The sequence below is a fragment of the Ovis canadensis genome, chromosome 1, assembly GCF_042477335.2.
Source record: "Ovis canadensis isolate MfBH-ARS-UI-01 breed Bighorn chromosome 1, ARS-UI_OviCan_v2, whole genome shotgun sequence".
NCBI lineage: Eukaryota > Metazoa > Chordata > Mammalia > Artiodactyla > Bovidae > Ovis > Ovis canadensis.
In genome coordinates, this window is record NC_091245.1 from 108,881,871 (window position 1) to 108,906,638 (window position 24,768).

Here is a 24,768-nt window from a genome sequence, read left to right on the forward strand (position 1 = left end):
ATCATCATTGTGTGGTAGTAGTTGTGGTAGTAATTTTAATAGTTACTATAATTATTTCAAGCTGGTTTTAGAAAAGGCAGAGGAACCAGAGATCAAATTGCCAACATCCACTGGATCATAGAAAAAGCAAGAGAGATCCAGAAAAACATCTATTTCTGCTTTATTGACTATGCCAAAGTCTTTGACTGTGTGGATCACAAGAAACTGTGGAAAATTCTGAAAAAGATGAGAATACCAGACCACCTGACCTGCCTCTTGAGAAATCTGTATACAGGCCAGGAAGCAACAGTTAGAACTGGACATGGAACAACAGACTGGTTCCAAATAGGAAAAGGAGTACATCAAGGCTGTATATTGTCACCCTGCTTATTTAACTTATATGCAGAGTGCATCATGAGAAGCGCTGGGCTAGAGGAAGCAGAAGCTGGAATCAAGCTTGCCAGGAGAAATATCAATAACCTCAGATATGCAGATGACACCACCCTTATGGGAGAAATTGAAGAGGAACTCGAAAGCCTCTTGATGAAAGTGAAAGAGGAGAGTGAAAAAGTTGGCTTAAAGCTCAACATTCAGAAAATGAAGATCATGGCATCCGGTCCCATCACTTCACAGGAAATAGATGGGGAAACAGTGGAAACAGTGTCAGACTTTATTTTGGGGGGCTCCAAAATCACTGCAGATGGTGACTGCAGCCATGAGATTAAAAGACGTTTACTCCTTGGAAGAAAATTTATGACCAACCTAGACAGCATATTTAAAAGCAGAGACACTACTTTGCCGACTAAGGTCCATCTAGTCAAGGCTATGGTTTTTCCAGTAGTCATGTATGGATGTGAGATTTGGACTGTGAAGAAGGCTGAGTCCCGAAGAATTGATGCTTCTGAACTGTGGTTTTGGAGAAGACTCCTGAGAGTCCTTTGGACTGCAAGGAGATCCAACCAGTCCATTCTGAAAGAGATCAGCCCTGGGATTTCTTTGGAGGGAATGATGCTGAAGCTGAAACTTCAGTACTTTGGCCACCACATGTGAAGTGTTGACTCATTGGAAAAGATTTTGATGCTGGGAGGGATTGGGGGCAGGAGAAGAAGGGGACGACAGAGGATGAGATGGCTGGATGGCATCACTGACTCGATGGATGTGAATCTGAGTGAACTCTGGGGGTTGGTGATGGACAGGGAGGCCTGGTGTGCTGCAATTCATGGGGTCACAAAGAGTTGGACACGACTGAGCGACTGAACTGAACTAAGTGATAATTATTTTGAACAACATGATAAGTCTCTCTTGATAGGTATGGAAATGGTAAGGAAATGACAACCCACTCCAGTATTCTTACCTGGAGAATCCCATGGACAGACGAGCCTGGCAGGCTATAGTCCATAAGATCGCAAAGAGTCGGACATGACTGAAGCTACTTCGCATGCATGCACAGAGGTAATGTTTGTTGGAGAATTTCTGGAAAAGAATTGGCTAGTGGAAATAGGGATGTTGTCTATACAGACAGATGTTATTTAGGCAGAAACAGACCCCTCTGCCCAGCAGATTCTCTACAATTCAATTAATTAATTTCAAGAGATCTACTGGCGTCCTATATAGGCTAATTAGCATGACACAGATTTCAGACTAAGAATGCCTCGAAGTTGTTCTCCCTTACCTCCTTGGCAGATGTAAAGATGGAGATACTCCAGGGATTTTCCCACTGATGGTCTGGTGGGTAAGACTCAGCACTCCCAATGTAGAGGGCCTGGATTCAAATCCCTGGTCAGGGAACTAGACCCTACATGCTGCAAATAAAGATCCTGTGTACCACAACTAAGACTTAGCACAACCAAATACTTAAAAGAAAAAAAAAAGGATGCTCCAGAGATCCAGCTTCTAAAAGAGTTATCCCCATATTTGCTCAATTAGAGAAGGGCAGAAGTAAGTTTTGGCTTCAGATAATGATTGTTTTAAGAGACTGAAGTTTTACAGAGCTCAAATTTTTCGTCTTCACAAAGAGTACCAGTTTCCTCAGTATTGGTAAAAGTTGCTATAAACCCCTTCTACAGAAGGCATTGCCATTTTTGTGGTGGGGAGTAGAGGTAAGCCTAATCTTGGAGTCTGAGGGGAGACAGAGGCACAGGATGACTTACTGAGGCTCTTGACAGATATCTGAGTAGCATCTACAACAGGGAGCTGCCCTTCCTCCATGTGTAAAAACACCATCTGGTAAGTGGCCTAGACTCCCTGGGGATGGCAGGTGCAGAGGGGCCCCCAAGAATCAGACAATTCAATCTGAAGCTTTCTGCTTTCTATTTTAATTGTATGTTCATGGATTTTCCAGGAGATGAATGGGTTATGACTTTCCATGTGGGAAGGACAATTACTGAGAACTGTGGACCATGGGTCATTGACTATCCCATCCCTTAATAGCATCACCTACAGCAGCTTTCTTTGGGTATCTTCCTGGCAGCTAAACATCAGTTTGTGACAGAAAAATAAATAAGCACTAAGATCTAAATTATATCCTGGCTTTCAGTCTCGATTTCCCTTTAGAGGTTTTTGCTCACTCTTCTAACATGCTCTCCTAGCAACTGTTTCCCAGTTCACATAGGTATAACCCCCAGTCAGAAAAAGCATTCGTACATTCACTCAGGGATGGAAAAATTTTACCTAATTTTTAAAATGCATAGCCAAACAGGTAAGAAGGGAAATTCCCGTATTATAGATTTTTAAAAGGAAGTGAAAACAGAGTGTTAAACATGTAAATTACATTACTGTTCCCCTGGGAAGGAGTGGGGGAGAAAATATTACACTAAATAATTTTTATGGGCTTAAAGTCCATATTGAATTAGGAGACAAAACCTTGTTCTTTACATCTGTGTCTCCATTCCTACCTGCATATAAGTTCATCAATACCATTTTTCTAGATTATATGTATGTGTTAATATAAGCTATTTGTTTTTCTCTTTCTGACTTTCTTCACTATCTATCACAGGCTCTCAGTTCATTCACCTCACAGTTCTGCATTTGTACCTTTTGGACAAATGAACTCACAGACTGTAGCAAAAAGAACTAGAAAGTAAAAATTCATGCAGAAAGAAACTGGACCAGAGTGATATTATCATCATAGCAGAATAAGAATTTTCTTCTGTATTTCCTTTAATACAACCAACTTAGACAATCACCAAAGAACAAGAGAGCCTTGTGGAAATCCAGGAGTCCAGCAGAGAGTTTTCAACACACTACTGGAGCAAAAACTCCAATGTTGGACAGACTGAAGGGGAATATTTAAATGTGTGGTATGACAGTGGTAGGGAGCAACTCAGAAAGTGTCAGAAAGGACTCTCAGAGGGGACCAAAGGGAGATAAATGTCACTAACTGCATCACAGAATCCATCAGGATGTCTGTCCATGAGCCACAGGGGATGGCATTTGTAAGTTCTTACACATCTGTAATTATTTAAATTTAAATTCAATTCTTCAATCAAGTGGCTGAATGGATAATAAAACAAGGCTTAACTATACGCTGCTCAGAAGAGAGACACACTAACTATAAAGATATCACACAGAACAAAATGAAGGGGTGAAAAAACAAATTCTGAGTAAATGAAACCAAAAGAAAGAAGCTATATTTATAGCAGACAAAATAGACTTTAAGTCAAAAGCTATAACTTTTGGACACAGTGGGGGACGGAAAGGGTGGGATGAACTGAGAGACAAAGAGGGTCATTGTATAATCTGCTGCTGCTACTGCTAAGTCACTTCATTCGTGTCCAACTCTGTGCAACCCCATAGACGGCAGCCCACCAGGCTCCCCCATCCCTGGGATCCTCCAAGCAAGAACACTGGAGTGGGTTGCCATTTCCTTCTCCAATGCATGAAAGTGAAAAGTGAAAGTGAAGTCGCTCAGTCGTGTCTGACTCTTCTCAACCCCATGGACTGTAGCCTACTAGGCTCCTCTGTCCATGGGATTTTCCAGGCGAGAGTACTAGACTGGGGTGCCATTGCCTTCTGCATCAATTTACCAAGAAGATATAACAATTATAAATATTTATGTACCCAGCATAAATACATAAACCAAATATAAACAGAACTAAAGGAGAAATAAACACCAATGCAATAATATTTGGGGACTTAACTACCCAGGGTCTACAATGAATAGACCATGCAGAGAATCAATAAGGAAAGAGCAAACTGGAACAAGATTATAGACTTAATAGACCTCACAGACATATATAGAATATTCCATCCAACAGCAAAAGAATACCCACCATTTTCAAGTACACATGGAACATTTTCTAAGCTAGATAATATGTTAGGCCACAATACAAGTTCTCAACAAATTTTAAGAGAAATAAATTATATCAAGTTCTTTCTTGCCTGCTGTAATGATAGGAAACTAGAAATCAATCACAGGGGGAAAGCTGAAATTTTACAAATACATGAAAATTAAACAACACACTTATGAACAACCAATGGAGCAAAGAAGAAAACAAAATGGAAGTAAAAAAAAAATCTTTAGGCAAAATAAAATAAAAACATAACACATCATTACTTGGGAATGCAACAAAAAACAGTTTAATGAGGAAAGGTTATGGCTATAAATGCCTAAATTTAAAAAAAAAAGAAAGAAAGGAAAGAAAGACCTTATTGAACATCCTAACATTATACCTCAAAGAACTAGAAAAACAAGAACAAATTAAGTTCAAAGTTAGTGGAAGTAAGGAAATAATAAAGATCATGCAAAAATAAATAAAATAGAGAATAGGAAAACAGTAGAAGACGATAAGAAACCAGGTTCTTTGAACAGGTAAACAAAATTGACAAATCTATTAAACAAGAAAAAGAGGATTCAAGTAAATAAAATTGTAAGTGAAAAAAAGAGACATTACCACAGAAATACAAGGGATCGTAGGAAACTACTATAAACAAATTATATTACAACAAATTGGACAACATAAGAAAATAATTAATAGATTCCTAGAAACATGCATTTGAATGAATACTTTCAAATCGTGGTGCTAGAGAAGACTCTTGAGAGCTCCTTGGACTGCAAGGAGATCAAACCAATCAATCTTAAAGGAAATCAACCCTGAATATTCATTGGAAGGACTGATACTAAAGCTGAAGCTCCAATATTTTGGCCACCTGATGTGAAGAGTGGATTCATTGGAAAAGACTCTGATGCTGGGAAAGATTGAAGGCAGAAGGAGAAGGGGGTGGCAGAGGATGAGATGGTTAGACAGCATTTCTGACTCAATGGACATGAACAAATTCTGCTAGATAGTGGAGGACAGGGAAGCCTGGTGTGGTGCAGCAACATATTAATTTAATAGATTGTCAGGAAGCATTTAACAGGAGGCTTCCTGTGTGCTATTTTGGATCTGTCATGAATCCTCTGTCCCTTATTAATTCCTGAATATTCATGAATTAAGTGGAGTAGCAAACTACTCCCAGGGGTTTAGGAATGAATGCATTTCCTTCATTAGTTTTTCCAAACGGTGATAAGTAACTATTTACAACCCTCTTTGTTTTTATGAACTATATGGTAAAAGTGATTATTTACAACCCTCTCTCCCTTTGATATGTATTGCCTTATGATGATTTGTAAATCTGGACTTTTGATTTTTATCTCTGCTGAAAATAGCTACCTTGTAAGATAGTATAAATACCCACACAATGTTGAATAAAATACCTTTGCTCCATCAGAGCTTGGGTCCCCGTGTCTCTCTCTCTCCCTCTCCCTCCCTCCCTCCCTCCCTCCCTCCCTCCTTCCCTCTCTCTCTCTCTCTCTCTCTCTCTCTCTCTCTCTCTCTCTCTCTCTCTCTCTCTCTCTCGCTAATTCTCTGGAGCACAGAGGCTCACTGAGCTCACTTTCTTGCCCGGGCTTCTAAGACCCTCTGGTGAAGGAGCACTGTGCCTTCACCCCCTTGAGAGGGCGCCTGGTGCCTACATGGAGCAGTGCAAGCCTTGTGTCAAAGGATTTATTGGCTTTCTGCATAAACCAAAGAATATCAGCCTCTTTCTCTCTCTCTTTTACTGTCTTATCATTGACTCTGAACCACCAGGTTCCGGTCCATTAAAGGATGTCAACAATAGATGAAAAATTAAAACTATAAAATTATCTCAATAGACACAGAAAAGGCATTTGACAAAATGCTTCATAACAACTTTCAAAATTATATATAGAAGGAATGTACTTCCATATAATAAAGGCCATAAATGACAAATTCACAGCTAATATCATACTTAAATGTGAAAGGTTGAAACTTTTCCTCTAACACCAGGAACAAGCAAGAGTGCCCACTCCTATCACTCCTATTCTGCTTAATATTAGAAGTCCTAGCCAAAGCAATTAGAAAACAAAAAATAAATAAAAGGCATCCAAATCAGAAAATAAGTAAATTTTTGTTTGCAGATAACTTGATTTATATATAGAAAACCCTGAAACTCCACCAAAAAAATTGCTAGAAATAATAAAATACAGTTAAGTTTCAAAATAAAAAATAAAGACAAAATTCAGTTGCATTTCTATGTATTAATTACAAATTATCTGAAAAGAATAGCATTAAAAACAGTGAAATATTTAAGAATAAATTTAACCAAAGTGATGAAAGATCTATATATTTAAAACTGTACAACCTTGATGTAAGACACAGAAGACACAAATAAATGTGAATATATCCTTTGTTCATAGATTGAAAGCATTAATATTGTTAACTACCCAAAGCCATCTCTGAATTTAATGTAATCCCTATCAATATCCTAATGACACTCATTTCACAGAAATATAACAAAGAATTCTAAAATGTATATGGCGCTACAAGAGTCATCAAATAACCAAAGCAATATTGAGAAAGAAGAACAAAGCTGAAGACATCACATATCCAGGTTTTAAACTATATTGCAAAGCTATTGTAATAAAAACAGTAGGGTATTGACATAAAAACAGATACATGGACAAACGAAACAGAATTGAGAGCCCATAAATACACGTGCATGTATGGTCAACTAATAGTTTACAGCAGAATGAAGAATACTCAGTGAAGAAGGGACAGTTTCTTCAATAAATGATGTTGGGAAAGCTGGATATTCATATTCAAAATAATGAAACTGGACTCCTATTTTACACTGTTTGCAAAACAAAACAAAAAAAAATCACATAGATACAAAGAACAAATTAGCAGTTACCAAAGGTGAAGGGGGGGGGGTGAAGATAGCAAAGTGGGTAAGGGAACTAGTTATATGGTAATAGATTGAAACTAAACTCTTGATGGTCAGCACACTGTAGTATAAATGTAAGTCAAATTATAAATATACATATAAAATGTATACAATATTATAAACCAACGTTATCTCAATAAAAAAAGAAAAATAGAAGAAACACAAAGGAGAAAAAATAAAGGATTTGACAAATGGAAAATAAATGGTAGCTCAAAATAATGGTAGCTCAAAAATGATTAAAATGGTAAATTTCATGTTATTTATATTTTACTAAAATAAAAAAGAAAAATATGATTTATCATATCATAGGATACTACACAGCCTTTTAAAATAGTACAGACTTTAAAATATTTCATGACATTTTATTAAATATATGTACTTCTAAATATATTCACATGTATGTAGAAGTGTTTCTACAAAACATAGAAAAATATCTGCAGAGTTAAGATCTTAACAATGTAAGCTTTTAACAATGGGTACCACTGTGGTGTTAGCTTATAGGGAAGACTTTAACTTTCACATTGTATAATTTTTAAATGTTTTAGTTTATGTGTTAGCTTATGCTTGTTTTAAAATTAAAATATGGACTTCAAACCATATTATCACATTTTCACAAAATGTGTGAATTAAGGAAGAAAACATATTCCTAAAACTTCTAGAAGCTGCAACAAATACAGAACCATGGATGTAGTGAAACTTGCAAACATTATATCTCATTATAAATACAGCAGCATATAGATTAGTTTGTGCATATAAAATATGTCATTAAAACTGAATGCAACCACAACAGAATTTTATGTAACTTTGATTTAATTCTAGTTTGGTAATAGTGACTCCAAAATTCATTGAGTCACATATTTTATGGAGGAACAGGATGATCAATGTAAGAAACATGGCTAGAGCTCTGTACTGTCTGCTCAGAGAAAGCACTTGCCAAAAAAATACATGGATGCAGCTCTCTGTATGGAGCAGTCCCACAAAATCACTAACCCTGGGTTCATGCGCTCTAGGCTTCACTGTCTCACTACCTCCAAGATCTCAAGTTCTTTTATTCCCATCATGTTTCCACTTATAAAAAGAATTTAGAGCAGAGTTTGACCTGTACCTGAAAGAACTAATAGGAATCAAATTCTAATAACAAAGTTTTTCCCACTCCTGAGTTCAGGTGGGTTCTTCTAGATGATCTCTTCAAAGCTTGAGCAAACTACACTTCACAGTTGATGCAGAAATAGTTTTATGGAGGAAAGCACCCAGATGAGGTGTACTGGAATGCTAATTCTCCCAGGATCTCTGAAGGACATAACAGTTCTGAGGTTTGAAGTCATGGATGGTTATCCAAGAGCTAAATCTTCTGTAACTCTACATAACATCGTCGTAGTCTATATCTGTAAGATCTGCCTTCTTCAGCCTGGAATATATGGCTGAGGAGTCCTAGAAGCAAAGGTAGAACTTGAGCAGGATAGAACATGAATAGAACATGGATAGAACTTGAGCAGGGAAAACAAATAGAACATATCTTCTTCAGGTTCTCTTTCTGATCAGCCTGGATACACCCTACCATGGTGCACCACTCAAGACAGAACACAGAGCTTTCTGGGACTGTGGCCCTAGGCATTTTCAAAGGGCTTGCGTCCCATTGTTAGGCTACAGATATGGTCCTGATGAGCTGTAAACTGAACTACCTATGCAAAACCTTCCTTCATTTTTATGGGCCTTTATTAGGTCATTCCATAGGTTATAATTTTTTAAGGGCATCAGAATTTTGTATTCATAAACTAAATTTAGCCTGTCACTAGAGTTTATCAAGGACTTGAATTCTGTTCTGAGACAACTGGCTGCCATACCACACTAGACAAAATTACAAAGCACCTCCTCTATTTGCACACATGCAAAGTTGGAGTTTCTACAATTTTCTGAAAACAATTTTGTATTATTAGTGAAGTCTTGAATTGATCAAAGTTTAGAAATTACCAATTTTTCAATGACAAAAATCACTCTTAGTTTCATCTTATCCAATATCAGTTTAGTTTTTGACGTGTTGTTTGTCTAGCCTTACAGCACAAAGTGATGTATGCATGGTTCAACAGTATTTCAGAATAAAGATTTTCAAACCAATAGAACTTTTAGACTAAGCATGCACTACAGTTTAGCTACAAACCTTCATACATCCATTGCTTAAAATATGCATATGAGAGCCTCTAGAATTATCTTGTTAAAAGACACTTTACTGTTATAATTGGATGTTTTTATCCCCATTGTGTGGGGAGATAAAATAGGAGATAGATGATGAGATCTTTTGTTTTTCCCAAGTGGCCATAGTTTTAGAAGTTTGAGACCCAGTCCCCAGGAGAAGGAGTGAAAGAACAAGGAAGAAAGAACAAGGATTCTAACTCACCTTATCCCCAGGATGTGTCCCCAGGGGTTCTTCTGTGAAGAGAAAATTTAAGAGTCCTTCCTTAAATTAATGTTAATAAAGACTTCTTCCTCTCCTGTTTCCTGTAACTTGTATCCATTAACATTTTCTGTCTTACTTTTTTGCCATCACAAATATGGCTAGGAAAATTGGCAAATGTGAGTGTGAGGGCCAGATGGTCCCTCCTAGCATTTGTTGTTGCTGTTTAATTGCTAAGTTGTGTCTGATTCTTTTGTAACCCTATGGACTGTAGCCCATCAGGCTCCTCTGTGCATGGGATTTTCCAGGCAAGAACACTGGAGTGGATGGTCATTTTCTCTTCCAGGGGATCTTCCTGACCCAGGGGTTGAACCTGCAGCTCCTGCATTGGCAGGTGGATTCTTTACCACTGAGCACCAGGGAAGCCCTCCTGGCATCAATACCTCTTAGTATTTCTGTGTGTATCAAGCACAGGATGGGACTACAGCCACAACTAGGCAACAGTTTTGGGGTGCTATAGAGAATAAAGAGTTGGTGCCATTTCCAAGGCTGCCATCAGACAGGGAGTGAGATATACAAGTTGGCATCATTACTGGGACCTACTCAAGGCAGCTTCCAGTCCACAGGCCAATCTTCAGATAGACGTAACAATGCTCATATTCAACTCCAAGGATAGAAGCAGCAGTGCCAGCTGCCATGTTGCCATACACAGTCATTGATTATCCTTCTGGCTCCAGGAAAGGCAAAATCAGAGACAAATTCACTCTCTCATGTCTCACCTGCTGCTGATGGCTGTTCCTGTTGCACACAGTACACCAAAGAATAAACCTCATCCCCACTTACAATATTCACTGAAAGAGAAAGAAGGAAGCATCATTATATGACACAGTCCCTTTTTGACATTTAATTCACTCTGTACCTACCACCTATCACAGCCATGAGGACAGAGGAGTCACTGATTTGTAGAGGTGGCAGGGACACAGCAGAGTCAGGTTCGGTTCATAGACATCACCAACCCCCTCTGCCTACTTTGGCCCAGGTCATTTGGGAAGCCTCACCATTTTCATAGTCAAGATGTGGTTGCTCTGGGGCTTGTGAGTTGAAGTAGGTGGATTCTTGGGGTACAGGGCTGGGAATGCTCCTACAAACACAGAAACATATGTTATCTGTCTGGGATAGAATCCCAGATGTTCCAGACATAAACAGTGAAGGAGAGAAGCCTGAAGGAGGAAATGTCCTGAGAGAATGCTAATTTATGTGAAATCAGCCATCAGCACAGCTGTCTGGTACAAGCCACAGCTCTATGCTTGCAGTGAGCAGAGAATTGCAGAGCATCCCTAGAGTACATATTCCAGGAGTGTAAGGTCCTTATCTAACAGCTCTCTGTGGTATCGCCCACACCCAGAATAGTGCTATTTGCATCATAGGTTCTCAGTAAATATTGAATGAAAGAATAGTTATTTACTCCAGATGGAAACCAGTTGCTACATAGAACAAGCAGCTTGAGGAAGGAAAAGATAATGGTCTTGCATATGCATGTATTACTGAAAATTTTCAGTTAATCTGATTTGTAATTAGAATTACAAATAGATGAAATTAGTAATTTCAGCTATTTTGATGTGGGAAAAAAATCTAGTTTTTACTGGCAAAAATAATAACATGCTATAAAAATGTACCTACTAAATACTGATATTTCCCAATGAAAGTATTTTAAAAATCTCTATATCAACAAGGGCCTACTGTATAGCACAGGGAAATATATTCAGTGTTTTATAATAGTGTATAAAGGGAAAGAATCTGAAAAAGAATATATTAACAGAGCTGAATAATTGTGCTATACACCTGAAAGTGACACAAATCAACTATACTTCAATAGAATAAAATCAAAAGTAAATTTTAAAAAATATCTTCCTCCTTTAATCTTCTAAGAAATGTCATCAATCGTTTTACAGTATGTTTATTATTCTCTGGCCTGTATTCTGGAGATGTGTGTATATCTTAACTACTCTAAAATACTTCAAAGCTCTCAAAATCTTTCCATGTGTTCATGATTTCTAGAACTCAAAAAAATGATTTACATACTCTCAGATATCGGTTAATTGATCGAATAAATGTATGAAACTGGTCAATATAGTAGTTTTCTTATTCTGCAGATTTAGTGAAAGAGATAAGTTAGGATGAATGATGAAAGGATTTATATTAATTAGTTAACATATAAAAGAAGAGGAATAGCAAATGAAGTTACCAGTGGAAGAGCTGTGGAGTGGCAGTTTTAGGTATGATAAAACATGGAGATAAGCTCACAAGAGAGAACAATTCAAAAACTTTTTAATAGATTTATCTATATTTTATCAGTGCACACAGAGCAAACAGAGGTCTCACCTGACTACATCTTTGGCTGTACGTCTTCCTGCAAGTCAAACAAATGAACATGCATGTCAGTGGAGAAACTCTCTCAGTGTTTTCATACAGGCCTTGTGCAGGGACTGTGTCTTATTCTAGCATGCCCATTGCAAGGTGCTCTTTTGTGCCCAGAGTACATCCTGGCAATTATTTGGGCAGATCCTTCATACTGCAGTTGAAGAGCTTTAGGTCCAGAATCGTCAAATGAGTTGCCCAAAGGCAGTTAATATCGACTTTGGACTTGAGCCCAAGGCTCTGTACCCACACCTATAACACTTTTTGGTTTTGGCTTTACAACCATACAATCTAATCCTGAAAGTGCTCCCCTGGTGGCTCAGACAGTAAAGAATCTGTCTGCAATGCAAGAGACCCAAGTTCAATCCCTGTATTGGGAAGATCTCCTGAAGAAGAGAATGACTACCCACTCCAGTATTCTTGCCTGGAGAATTCTATAGGGACAGAGGAGTCTGGTGGGCTATAGTCCATGAGGTTGCAAAGAGTTGGATACAACTGAGCAACTAACACTCACTTTTCAACCTAGTCCTATCATAACAAAATGCACTACCATAGACACATTATAGTTGGGGTGAGGTCTCCAAATATGCCTGAAAATCTTGGGATTTAAGTGAGAATCTCACATCCTCTCTTGCCCCATCTCCAGCTGGCTCTATGAATAACAGGAAAGCTGAGATTAAACATACAAATAAATATGTAATTGTCAGTTGAAATGAAATGTGAAGCTATTGGTACTCTGATTAAGAACGTGTGCTATGATTTACTACTCAGTTGTGTACGACTCTTTGTGACCTCATGGACTGTGGCCTTTCAGGCTCTTCTGTCGATGGGGATTCTCCAGGCAAGAATACTGGAGTGGGTTGCCATGCCCTCCTCCCGAGGATCTTCCCAACCCAGAGATTGAATCCAGGTCTCCTGAATTGTAAGCAGATTCTTTACCAGCTGAGCCACCTAGAAGAGAATTGTAGGCTGTGTGGCCAGATGAAGCCTCTTGGAGAAAATGAGATTTAAACTGAAAAGTGACAAAGACAGCAATGAACAGACTGTGTGAATGCGTGGGTGAGCATGTCAGGGAAGAAAAAAAAAACATGTGACAGTATTCTACAGCAAATAAGAATCAGTGCATTGACTTCAACTGGGAGATAACATAACTGGAACTGTTCATTGTATTTCTCTTCCAGTGGCTGGTTATTTTAAATAGTTACATTTTTGTATAAACATTAAACCACTGAAGTTCAAGGTATCAGCTTAACCTCAACTGATAACATGTGGGGTTGAAGGGTTTTACTAAAAACTTTCACTACTTTAATAGATACTGACCTGTGTGCTGGAAAGTTGAGGGGAGAGCCTGTGAGCAGATCTGTAGACAAGGTATCTAATGGAATATATTCATCCTTAATAGTATAGATGTCACAAATCTAGCCTTACTTCAGTGAAAACAAAGATCACAGTAACAAAATACCAAACTCTATAAATACTAACCTATTTTTCTCTTGAGCCAGCAGCAAAATAATAGGGCCAAAGTGGTGGGAGCAAGGATGCCAAGCAGCAACTCAATGACTCTTGAAGTAAGAACTTCATTTCTGTGTTCCATAGGCACTAAAGGAAGAGACCTGTACATGAGCTGCCAAGGAGAAGGGCTTGGGTTTGGGATGAAGATATTTTGAGCATGGATTGAGGCCATTCCTGCTCTTCCTGGGGCAGGTGGGATTTATTTATGCACCTAGGGACTTGCAGCTTGTCACATTGATGAGAGGAGAAGAGAGGAACCAGCCTTGATGTCCTCATGGCCCCTTGGATACATCTCCCAGGACAGGACTACCTGCAAAGCCTCATCTTTGGTAGCATACCCACCAGAGACATTGTAGGGTCAGCAAAACTCTTCCAGGATGTTGAGAAGAAACATTGACCAAGACAGCTCCACAACTCAAGCTATACCTGTGATGTTGAGTGGTACCACCTCACTGCGCTGGGCCACCTGGCCATTGTTGGCCTCACAGTAGTAGTTTCCAGAATCTTCTGCAGTCAGAGAGAGGTTGAAGGATACTCCTCCTCCAAAGGGAGCTGAGCTGTTTCCCAGGGCAACATCTTCATGATAAAACTGGTACAGGATCGGGGGAGAGCCTCTCTCGGCTTCACAGTGAAGTTCCACTATGTGCCCCACCACCAGCTGGGCCTCAGGAGCCCTGAGGGTGAGGACAGGGTGAGACACTGGAACTGAGAGAGACAGTAGACTGTCACAGGGGGCCTCTGATGATGACACACTCCCAAGCCCTGCCCCCAGAGGCTCAACCCCAGTGAACTTTCTCAGGGTGCCCCAGAGGAACATGCTGGCCTAGCTGAAGGGCAGTGGAACTTACTTCTGACAGTGATGCTCACCAGCTCACTGAGGCTGGGGCCATAGCCATTGTCAGCTGCACAGTAATACTGGTCAGAGTCACTCTCTCTCACTGCAGGGATCTCAAACGTTGCCATCAGTGAATGCTGGGTCTTCGTTTTCAGACTTAAACCCCGAGCTCCTCTGAACCAGAAGAAGATGATATCTCCTGTGCCCCCAGTGACCAAACACACAAGAACCAGCTTCTCTCCCTCCATCAGGTGTCCACCTGGAGGTTGTATCTCCAAGCTCACGTTACCGACGGGGACTCCTACATGAATACAAGATGACACAGGAAGGCCCTGAGTAGGGAAGGTTTCAGGGACAGGGTACTTGTGACAATCCTGGAAGCAAAGGCCTCTGGTCAAGTCAAAAATTTATGCAAAGGTGTGATGAGGGACAGGTAAGGAGTCCTGCCTATTTGGAATTGGCACTGGTTGGGTTGATGATGGCAAGGTAAGAAAGACACCATAATATTCCTATGGAGGATGCAGTGTCTTCTCCCTGCCTAGAATGGTGTGATTACCAGAACCCTGATCTTGCAAACTCCCATTTTTCAAGGCACAGAAGTATAATGGTTAAAAGTCTAGGTTACAAAGCAAACTGCCTGGGTTGGAATGTTGGTTCCAACTCTTCTTGTGTGTGCTTGCTTGTTTGAATTACTTAAGTTCTCTGAGACTCAATTTTCTACCTGTAAAATGGAGAAGATAGTGGTAGCTACCTCCTACAGTTGCAGGGTTTAATTAAACAACATGTGGGAAGCACCAGAACAGGGCCTGTGGCATATGAACTATCCAGTGGCTTCTGTAGAGATCCAGGTCCACAGTGTTCAGTTTTGAGCAAGTTTGGGAAAGCTCAGCTTTCGGGAGGTATTAACATTTGCTTATGGTAGCTAGGATACCTCTTTGTTTGAGAGTGGGAGAGGATGTCAGAAATGTCAACCCTGATATGGGATAACATGGTTCAGAATCACAAAACACCTTCGATTCCCTTTTATCTTTCAAAATCAGACCTCAACTTCTCTTCCATAAGCCCTTCCCCCTTATCCTTTTTCTCAAAGCCTCCCCTAACCACCTCAGTCAGATTTATCCCTTCTCTACAGTCTCTATCAATAGTCAACCTGTACAGCATGACCACCTAATTGTTTCGGACGCCAGCCGAGTGTCAGCTTCTCACAGTCAGGAACTATGTATTATGCAGCTTTCTCCTCCACACCCTCCAACACAATGATGAAATACAGTAAGGTCTTTCTAAACATTCTTTTGTTTGCTTAAACAGGAATAGCAGGAATAAGGGAAGACTGAAGGTTGTGCATATGTAGGGGTGGGAGGTTTATAGAAAATCTGTGTACTTTCCACTTAATTTTACTGTGGACCTAAAACCACTCTAAAAAATAAACTCTATTTAAAAATAAAGAAATTGGCGGAAAAAAAGAACTCTGATAAAATAAATATTAAGATGTTTTCTAAACATCTATTTTAAATACTATTCTTTTAGGTTGAATCAATCAAGTCTTAAAAGTTGAAAGTTATTTGAGTTTATTGCCAGTAAATTAAGAGATAACTGTAACTTCACATGTCTCACTTTGACATTTATGGTGCCATCTATTAAAATATCCCTTATGATGTGGAAAAATTAAGATTCTCATATAGTTCTGGTGGAGTGAATGATTCAGCCACTTTGGAAGTCAGTCTGGCAGTTTGGTTACCATATAACTCAGCACTTCCACTCCTAGTTCTACACCTAAGAGAACTGAAAGCATATACCTATACAAAACTTTGTGCATGAGTGTTCACAGCAGATTATCCATAATAGTCAAAAGTGGAAATAGCCCAAATGTCCATCAACTGATAAACTGATAAATGAAATGCAGTATATTCATACGATGAAATGTTATTCAGCTATAAAAGGGAATGAAATATTGATATATCTAAACATCAAGGAATCTTTGAAAATATTGCCTACGTGAAAATAGCCAGTGACAAAGGACAACATGTTATATGATTCCATTTATATGACATGTTCAGAATAGGAAAATCCATGGAGATAGAAAGTACATAGGTGGCTGCATAGAGCTAGGGAGAAAGGAGGGGGAAGTGGAGACTGACTGATAATGAATAAGGGATTTGTTTTGGGGATGATGGAAATGGTCTAAAGCTGATCACGATGAAGGCTGCCTAACTGTGAATGTCCTAAAAACTAATTGTGCACTTCAAATGGGTGGATTTTGCACTATGTGAATTATATCTCAATAAAACTGTTATTTAAAAAAGTTAAAGAGACGTCCCTGGGGATCCAGTGGTTAAGACTCTGCCTTTCAGTGCAGAGGGTATGAGTTCAATCCTTTGTTAGGGAGCTAAGGTACTACATGCTATGGGATGTAGCCAATAGTTTAAGAAATTATCAACTTAAAAAAATTTTTTTAATGACTCTGATAAAGAGAAGTTTAGGTATGTGCCTCAAACAGCATCCATGCATGCAGAAGCAGAGCACAATAGTCAGGGAAGACCAGACTCATGTCTCTGCCCGTCTCAGCCCACCCCAGCAGAGGTCCCCACTGGCACTCACTGTGAACTTCTATCTGGACTCTGTGGCTAAATTTGACTTTGATAGATGTTATCTTTGCTTGACACCAGTAGGACCCCGAGTCTTCCTTCCGCACGGCAGGAATCCGGAATTCAGGGAGGCTATCCCGGGCCAGCCCTAGGACCCGACCATCTTTGTAGAAGAGGAACTGGAGCTTGGCATCCAAATTCTGTGGAGGGGGCCGGGTCTTACAAGTCAGGGTCATTGTGTTCCCCTCTATGGGCCGAGAGGGGCTGACTATCAGAAACAGTTCTAGAGGGAAGAAATAAAAACATATTCTAGGGCAATGGAGCTCAGAGATCCTGATCAGAGGCACTTTGTGTTCTCAGCAAGACTCAAAGAACCAGCTCATTGGACACACAGATCACTTCTCACATTACCACCCCACCTGGACATGGGCCATGGGCTTTCAACTGCTCACACACAGCTGTTCACATCCTGCCCCTACACAGTGTCACTTCCTTCCACAAGGCAAACCCTTCCCTTTGACCTGGGTCTTATTCTTTGAAGTTTCTATCCATGAACTGAAAACACTCTTGGAGACAATGCAGGGATACTGATGACTGTCACTAGAGTTGGCATTGGAGAAGGCGAAGCTTGAAGTTTTAGGGAAATATATTTCATTTATCCTTGTGATAAGCCGTACTTGTCATTTTCTTCTGTTCCCCTTTCCCTGATGTCTCAGACCCACATTATCGCTTTCAGAGGTAGAATATGACACATGGAAGATCAGTCAGTTTGGGAAATACTCAGATGAACTTGATTTCTTTACTAGTCTTTCCTGCCCCTTTTATTGCTATTCCTAATGGAAGGAACAAGCATGCGCTTGCCAAGAAAGAGTCTGCACCCACACGTCCTTGTGGCCCAGACCCCTTGCTCTGGGACCTCTATACAAACCCCTACAGAAGCCATGTATCCTTTTTTTGGCCATAGGGGCTCTTTTCTGGATGAACTAAAGATGGATAAAGTTGTATTCTGCTTTCATCTTACATCCTTATCTATGCACTTTGCAACAATTCATGAAATATCAAAAGCCCTGATAGCATTTGCTCATAGGCATTTGTTTATCCAACCTTCAGAGACTCTGTTCTTTAAGAAGTTTTAAGAATATTCCTAAGAAAAGCCTCTTTGTCTCCTTATCAGGTAAAAATGCTAAGTGTTCTAGATCACTGAGGGGTGATTCCTGGTCCAGTGTCTATAATCTCCAAGCCTTCCTATCAGAATGCTTTACCCTTGGACTTTTAACAGTTCAATTCAACCATGGTACCATGATAGCTCTGTTGGTAAAGAATTCGCCTGCAATGCAGGAGACCCCAGTTCAATTCTTGGGTTGGGAAGATCCGCTGAAGAAGGGATAGGCTACCCTCTCCAGTATTCGGACCTGGAGAATTCCATGGACTAGATAGTCCATGGGGTCACAAAGGGTCAGTCATGACTGAGCAACTTTCACTTTCATTTTCATGGTACCAAAATGTTTGCCTGTGCTGAGGCATGGAATACCCTGTGCATTTAATCATTTTCTCTCCTTGGAAAATTGTAGTCCCCAGAGGACTGAGGAGCAACACAGTCTTGGGAAGAGGAACGGGCAGGAAAGGGAATTTTAAAAGGCAACTGTATTGTAAAGTAAAATAAAGTAAAAATAAAAATTAAAAAAAAAAAAGGCAACTGTAACCCACTCTTTTGAATGTGTCTGGGGTAAAGATGGAGTAGAACACTGACAGGGCAGTTTGCACAGGTCCAAAGGTCAGTCTTGCAGTTCAGTTTGTTTCAGAAAATTCTCAGTCACAGAGACTACCTGGCAAATTCCTGGTGGCCAAAGCATTGATTCTTTATCCTGGATGTGGCTTTAAATTTCCTCTGAGGCTACAATGAGTCACACACACTTGTGGAGTAAAAGTAGAGCCAGGCGCAAGGCATCATGGCATTAACACAAGGTGTGAGTTAGTCTTGGACAAACATCAGGTGAGTAACTGAGTATTTCTGGGCATAGGAAGTCCTGTGTTTCCTAGTTGCACATGAAGCCTGTGTTGGAGTAGCAGGATAACTTATTTTAAACCTGTTGTTGTTGTTGTTCAGTCGCCAACTCAAGTCCACCTCTTTGTATCCCCTGGGCTGCAGCATGCCAGGCTTCCCTGTCCCTCACCATCTGCTGGAATTTGCCCAAGTTCACATCCATTGAATCGGTGATGCCATCCAACCATCTCATCCTCTGTCACCCTCTTCTCCTTCTGCCTTCAATCTTTCCCAGCATCAGGGTCTTTTCCAATGAATCAGCTATTCACATCAGGTGGTCAAAGGATTGGAACTTCAGCTTCATACTTTAGTGGAAGATTTCTTCTGCGGGGAAATTTCCTTCCCTCCTTGCCTGGTAAAAGTAAGACTGAATTGGGAGCAAAGTAATGAAATAAGCTTGCATAAACCAGAGTCTGAGAGAGAAATTGCACTGAGATAACAGTTATGGCTGCAGAGGACGACTGGAAATAGGAAGAAGGCAGCAGTCTACAATTTGTATGTGCCTTGAGCATTGGCTATAATGTCGTTCTCTGTGGTGGTATGACTTTGGCATTTTCTTCAGTCCTCTAGTGGTGCACCCTACTAGGGAATACACAGAGGCTTTGGAGCTCTTTCAGTAGAGAGCAGAGATTCTTGTGATGTCAGTCTTCAGCACTCCCTGACTTCCTTGTGCAAACAGCATCACCCTCCCTAAACTGAGATGTCCCAGTAAAAAAGACTGTCTAAAGAAGACCTGCTCTATCAGCTGAGTACGTGCATGTCACATGCGGAGACTTGTGCAAACACAAACGATCTGGGCCCAAGGGAGCTGCTGTCATCTGTATACCAGGTACAAGACAACCATCCACAGACGTTTTGCACTAGTTCAAGTAACCCACAGATCATGGAAAAGAAAAAGGAAGTGAGACTCACCAGTTGATTCGCAGAGTGGAGCTGGGAGAGAATTCAGCAGAGATCCGTCAGTACGAGGTGGCAAATCCCAAACATACCTAAAGTTTAACTCCCGCAAGGATTTGCCCAACAGCTCACCTTCCTTTCCTTGTGCCCTTCCTCTCTCCTTTTTCTCTCTGTCCTTCTCTGTTTCCCTCATTATCACTTTATTTTTCTATCCCTTCCCTGCCCTGCTTCCTTTCTCCTTTCTCTCTATTCCTTTTCCCTTATTCCACTTCAATCACCTGCCTACAAAATGACACACAGTTCTGTTTTGTGATAAAAATTTCCAGTATTTCTCTCATCTGTGATTATGAGATGGTGTCTTTGTTCTGTAACTACTTAGTGACTTCCATCCTCAAGTACATCATCCTCACCTCGTCTCTCAAAAGTCTGATGACCCAGATCTAAAGACTTGCTGACTCATCAGTAAGGAGAGTGGACAGGGTCATACCCAAGACATGATGCCCCTTTATTTGACAACTTCAGAACAGAGGAGGCTTAGGACCAGAGAAAGAATTCAGATTTCTCCAGAGATTCTTTTATCACTCAAGAATTTACCATAATATTATAGCATATGGTTAAAAATGGAAAATTCTGGGGGAAATGTAGGCTTTGTAGCTAGACGATGTTGATTTGAATCCTGACTCTTCCTCTTATGAGCTGTGTGACTCTGGGAAAAACACTTTACCTCTCTGTGCTTTAGTTTCCTGTAAAATGGAGATAATAATAAACCTATCTCACAGAGTTTTGTGAAGGGTAAATGAGTTGATATCCACAAAATGCTTAAAAGGATGACTGGAATTCATCTAGCATTCAGTAAACTTTATCTCACTATTATTATAGATTTTAGCCCAGTTTAGTCTGAGTTGCCTACAGTTTTAGATTAAATGTTTATTTGAATAATTAGTTCCTCAGGTACAAGAAGGGAATCGATGAGGGCTGGCATAAAAATTACATTTTATTTACTCATCCATACAACAAATAATTTTGAGTGCTTACTGCGTGTCAGGCCTTGTACATTGCACTTAGGTTGCAGGAGTGACCTTGAATGACAATCTTTTCCATAAAGGAATTTATATTATAGTGGAAGAGATTCAATTATAAAATAAGTATGGGCTGATTAATGTTGAAGTTTGACAGAAACAACAAAATTCCATAAAGCAATTATCCTTCGATAAAAAAGTAAATAAATATGCAACATGATCTCAGAGAATGGTCAGTGCTATATGAAAAATAAAACAGAAAAATAAGTTTCAGAGTATCTTGGGATGGTTTTGACTATTTAGATAGATGTCAGTTGAGTAAAAACATGAATGAAATTAGAGACCAAGCCTTCTGAATATTTGGGAAAAAAAATTCCTGGCAGAGAAACAGTAAACACAAAGACCTCGAGAGGAAATGCGCTTGTCCAAGACAGAATGAGAAGGCAGGTGCACCTCGAACTATCTAGCTGAGGGGGAGAGTGGTTGATATTTTTGTGTGAGAAGTAAGAAGGGGCCAGTCACAGAAGGCTTGGTGGACTTGGTCTAGCTTTGATTTCATTCATTATGTAATTGGGGACCATGGACAGTTCTGACTTGACATACACTTGTAAAATCACTGTTCCACTGTGGAAAGAACTACAGATTTGCAAGAAAAGCAGGGAGAAAATCAGTGGGAATTTAGTCTGGAAGAGTGAGGATGATGGCTCGGGTTAGGCAGTACTGGTGCTGTGATGGGGACAAATTTCAGTATAAGTTTGGAGGTAGAATCAATAGGAATTACTTGTGGATTGAATATAAAGTATAGAGGAAAGAGAGGAATTAAGTGTATCTGCTAAAGCTGAAACTCCAGTACTTTGGCCACCTCATGCGAAGAGTTGACTCATTGGAAAAGACTCTAATGCTGGGAGGGATTGGGTGCAGGAGGAGAAGGGGATGACCGAGGATGAGATGGCTGGATGGCATCACGAACACGATGGACGTGAGTCTGAGTGAACTCCGGGAGATAGTGATGAACAGGGAGGCCTGGCGTGCTGCGATTCATGGGGTCACAAAGAGTCGGACAAGACTGAGCGACTGAACTGAACTGAACTGAAGTGTATCTAGGAGTATACTAGGAAGAATGGTGGTGATGTTTACAAAAATGGAGGAATGGTAGGGAGAAATAGATTAAGTTCCATGGTGGTGGTGGTGATGGTTCATGTAAATCAAAGGATCTGTTTGGACATGTTGAGATTAAGATACATATTAGACAGTTGGATAGTAGTTGAATATATGCAAGGTGTTCAAAAGTGAGATCAAGTTGAACAAGTAACTTGATTTAAAGGTCTTTAAAATGGCGCATAAAATGACTAAAGTATATAACTTGGGGAAATGAGTATGGATAGAGAAAAGTCTATATGCCAATCTTGGGAAAGTCAAACATTTTGAGACCAGTAAAGCATCCGGTATTAAGTTAGAAAGAAAACCAACAGAATATAATATTAAGAAGCCGAGTGGGAAAATATTTCCAGAAGTTGGAATGGTCAACTATGATCTGAGATGTTGAATCAAATGAGAAGTAAAAATTGAATCCTGAGTGAAGTAACATAGAGGTGGTTGATGATATTAATCAGAGCAGTTTTAGTGGAGTGGTAAAGGCAAAGATTGATTGAAGTGGAATCAAGAAAGGATAAGGAAGAACTATAAGGACCTAAAACTGTTTAACAATATCCAAGGGTTAGGAAGAGTTGACTCTAAAGGGATTGAGGACTTGAGGGAATTTTTTATGTGATAGAAATGTTCTGTATTTTGATTGTGGTGGTAGTCACATGACTCCAGACCTTTGTCAAAAATCAAAATGCATCAAAAAGTGAATCTTACTACAAAGAAAATTAACAATTTTAAAAAGAAAGGATGGGAGGATGCCAGGTAAAGATAGCAACTCACTGAAAACTATAAAGGGATACATTGAATGGTGAAGCAAAAGGAGGTCACATTTCTATGATTTTAAAATAGAAGGTATTATAGCATATTTGTATATTTATAGGAAGAGCCCAGGATGGAGAAACATTTTGATGATGGAGCCAGGGATTCTGGGCCCAATGCACAAGTGGAGAGTCCTGCCTTCAATAAGATGAGGGAAAAATGTATCCATAATAGGGGGAGAAAAGGCACAGTATGTAAATACAGAGGTGGGCAGAGATACAGCAGTGGAAAGATGAAGAAATTTTCTTTTGATTGCTTTTATTTTCCTCAGTGTTCTAAATTAAGAACAACAAGAGAAAAGTTTGAGGAGAAAGGAGGGACTATGAGGAAGTGGTCATCAAGAACGGAAGAGCATTGACTCCAAAAGAATAGGAGGATTGTGTGGCAGCTCTGATAGCCACCTGAGATTGGTGTACTACGTTTAGAAAGAAAGAAAGGCAGCAGGATTGTGCCTTTTGTTTTGGGTCACATTCAGTTGCTCAGGCACAGGTGTAAACCATGCAGAAAAGAATATTAGTCAGAAGAGCGCTATGGGGAAGAGAGGTGATGATGTACCTGAGAGTATTGTGATGAAATCTGAGAAGTGAGGACACAGAGTGTAGTAATTGACAATGAAAAAGTAAGACTGGGGAGTGGAAGGCATGTTGAATATGGAGCATTAGACAAAGTGAGCTGGAAATATGCTGTAATTGGATGGGAAGGTGGATGCTGAAATCAAAGACTTTGGAAGTGGGACAGTTGTTGGTAATCACAAGTTCTGGGGTTTGATGGTAGAAATAGGGGAAGCCAAGGAAGGATGGGGGCTTCCCTGGTGGCTCAGACAGTAAAGAATCTCCCTGCAACGTGGGAGACCCAGGTGATCCCTGGATCAGGAAGATCCCCTGGAGAAGGGAGTAATTACCCACTCCAGTATTCTTGCCCAGAGAAAGAATTCCATGGACAGAGGAGCCTAGCAGGCTACAGTCCACGGGATTTCAAAGAGTCAGAGACAACTGAGCGACTAACACACAACACAAGGAAGAAAATAGGGAAATCATTTTGATGATAAGAAGGGAAAGGGACTAAGAGGCCAATTTGTTGTATGAATTATCTTTGTGGCTATCAAAACCACCAAGAACAAAGTCAGAATCAATAGAGGAAAGAAAGACAGAAAGTGAACACTTGCTATGAGATAAAAAATAAAATGGCAGTTTTCTTCTAAAATCTGGCTCTCCAGTATCTATGATTTTCTGCCCAGCTCCAAGCCCTCAGTGGGGAGTAAAGATCTGAGCACACCTGACCACCACTGGGCAGAAACTCAGTCCTGAGAAACCCCAAAGCTTCAGAAGGCAGGGTGATAGGGGACAGAATCCCATACCCTTCTCTGAGTTGTCCTACTCACCACAGATCAACAGCAGGAGCCTCAGCAACATGAGGACCAGGTTGGGGAGTGGACATGGAACTGAAGGGACTCTCTCATCAAAAAAAGAATTCATCTTAGAGTCAAGAGGCTGTGGCTTGTCACAAGTTTGAGGAAGTCAGGATCAGAAGTCACATGATCGGAAGCGTATGTGTACAGAAATAGAAGGAACAAGCGTCTCCTGAGAGCCACTGTATTTCCTCTGCTCTGGAGGTCAAGAAGATTAAATACACTCCTGTTTATAGTTTGGTTCTATTTCCAAATTTTGAAGACAGTGCATATTAATACATCAGCGCCTTCTTTAAGAACTCAGGTAACTCAAAGTAAATTTCCCAAAGGCAGATTCTGACTTTGATGGGCATCTCCTCAGGCAGTAGTCCTGATGAAATTCAAATGGCATGTTTATCATCTTTGGTAAGTGTGTCTTCTCAACCATATCTAATCAGCACATCCTTTTGCCTTGCAGCAGCCTCAACTATAGTCACCCTACACACACAAG

General features: G+C 40.0%; 1 protein-coding gene across 3 annotated transcripts; it reads right to left on the reverse strand.

Moving 5' to 3' along the window:
• Positions 1–7,544: 7,544 nt before the first annotated feature.
• FCRL1 (Fc receptor like 1) lies at positions 7,545–24,402 on the reverse strand. Of its 3 annotated transcripts, XM_069545018.1 has the most exons (11): positions 24,252–24,402; positions 19,902–19,922; positions 16,959–17,228; positions 14,374–14,661; positions 13,952–14,230; positions 13,496–13,612; positions 11,978–12,005; positions 10,654–10,736; positions 10,375–10,446; positions 9,599–9,630; positions 7,545–8,634 (listed from the first exon to the last, which is right to left on the reverse strand). In XM_069545018.1, the coding sequence occupies exons 1-11, from the start codon at positions 24,343–24,345 to the stop codon at positions 8,563–8,565; spliced, it is 1,356 nt and encodes a 451-aa protein (XP_069401119.1). In that variant the 5' UTR covers positions 24,346–24,402; the 3' UTR covers positions 7,545–8,562. The 3 variants fall into 3 exon arrangements, with proteins under 3 accessions (XP_069401119.1, XP_069401125.1, XP_069401108.1); XM_069545024.1 differs by lacking the exon at positions 19,902–19,922; XM_069545007.1 differs by lacking the exon at positions 24,252–24,402 and having other exon boundaries at positions 19,902–20,175.
• Between the last annotated feature and the right edge of the window lie 366 nt (positions 24,403–24,768).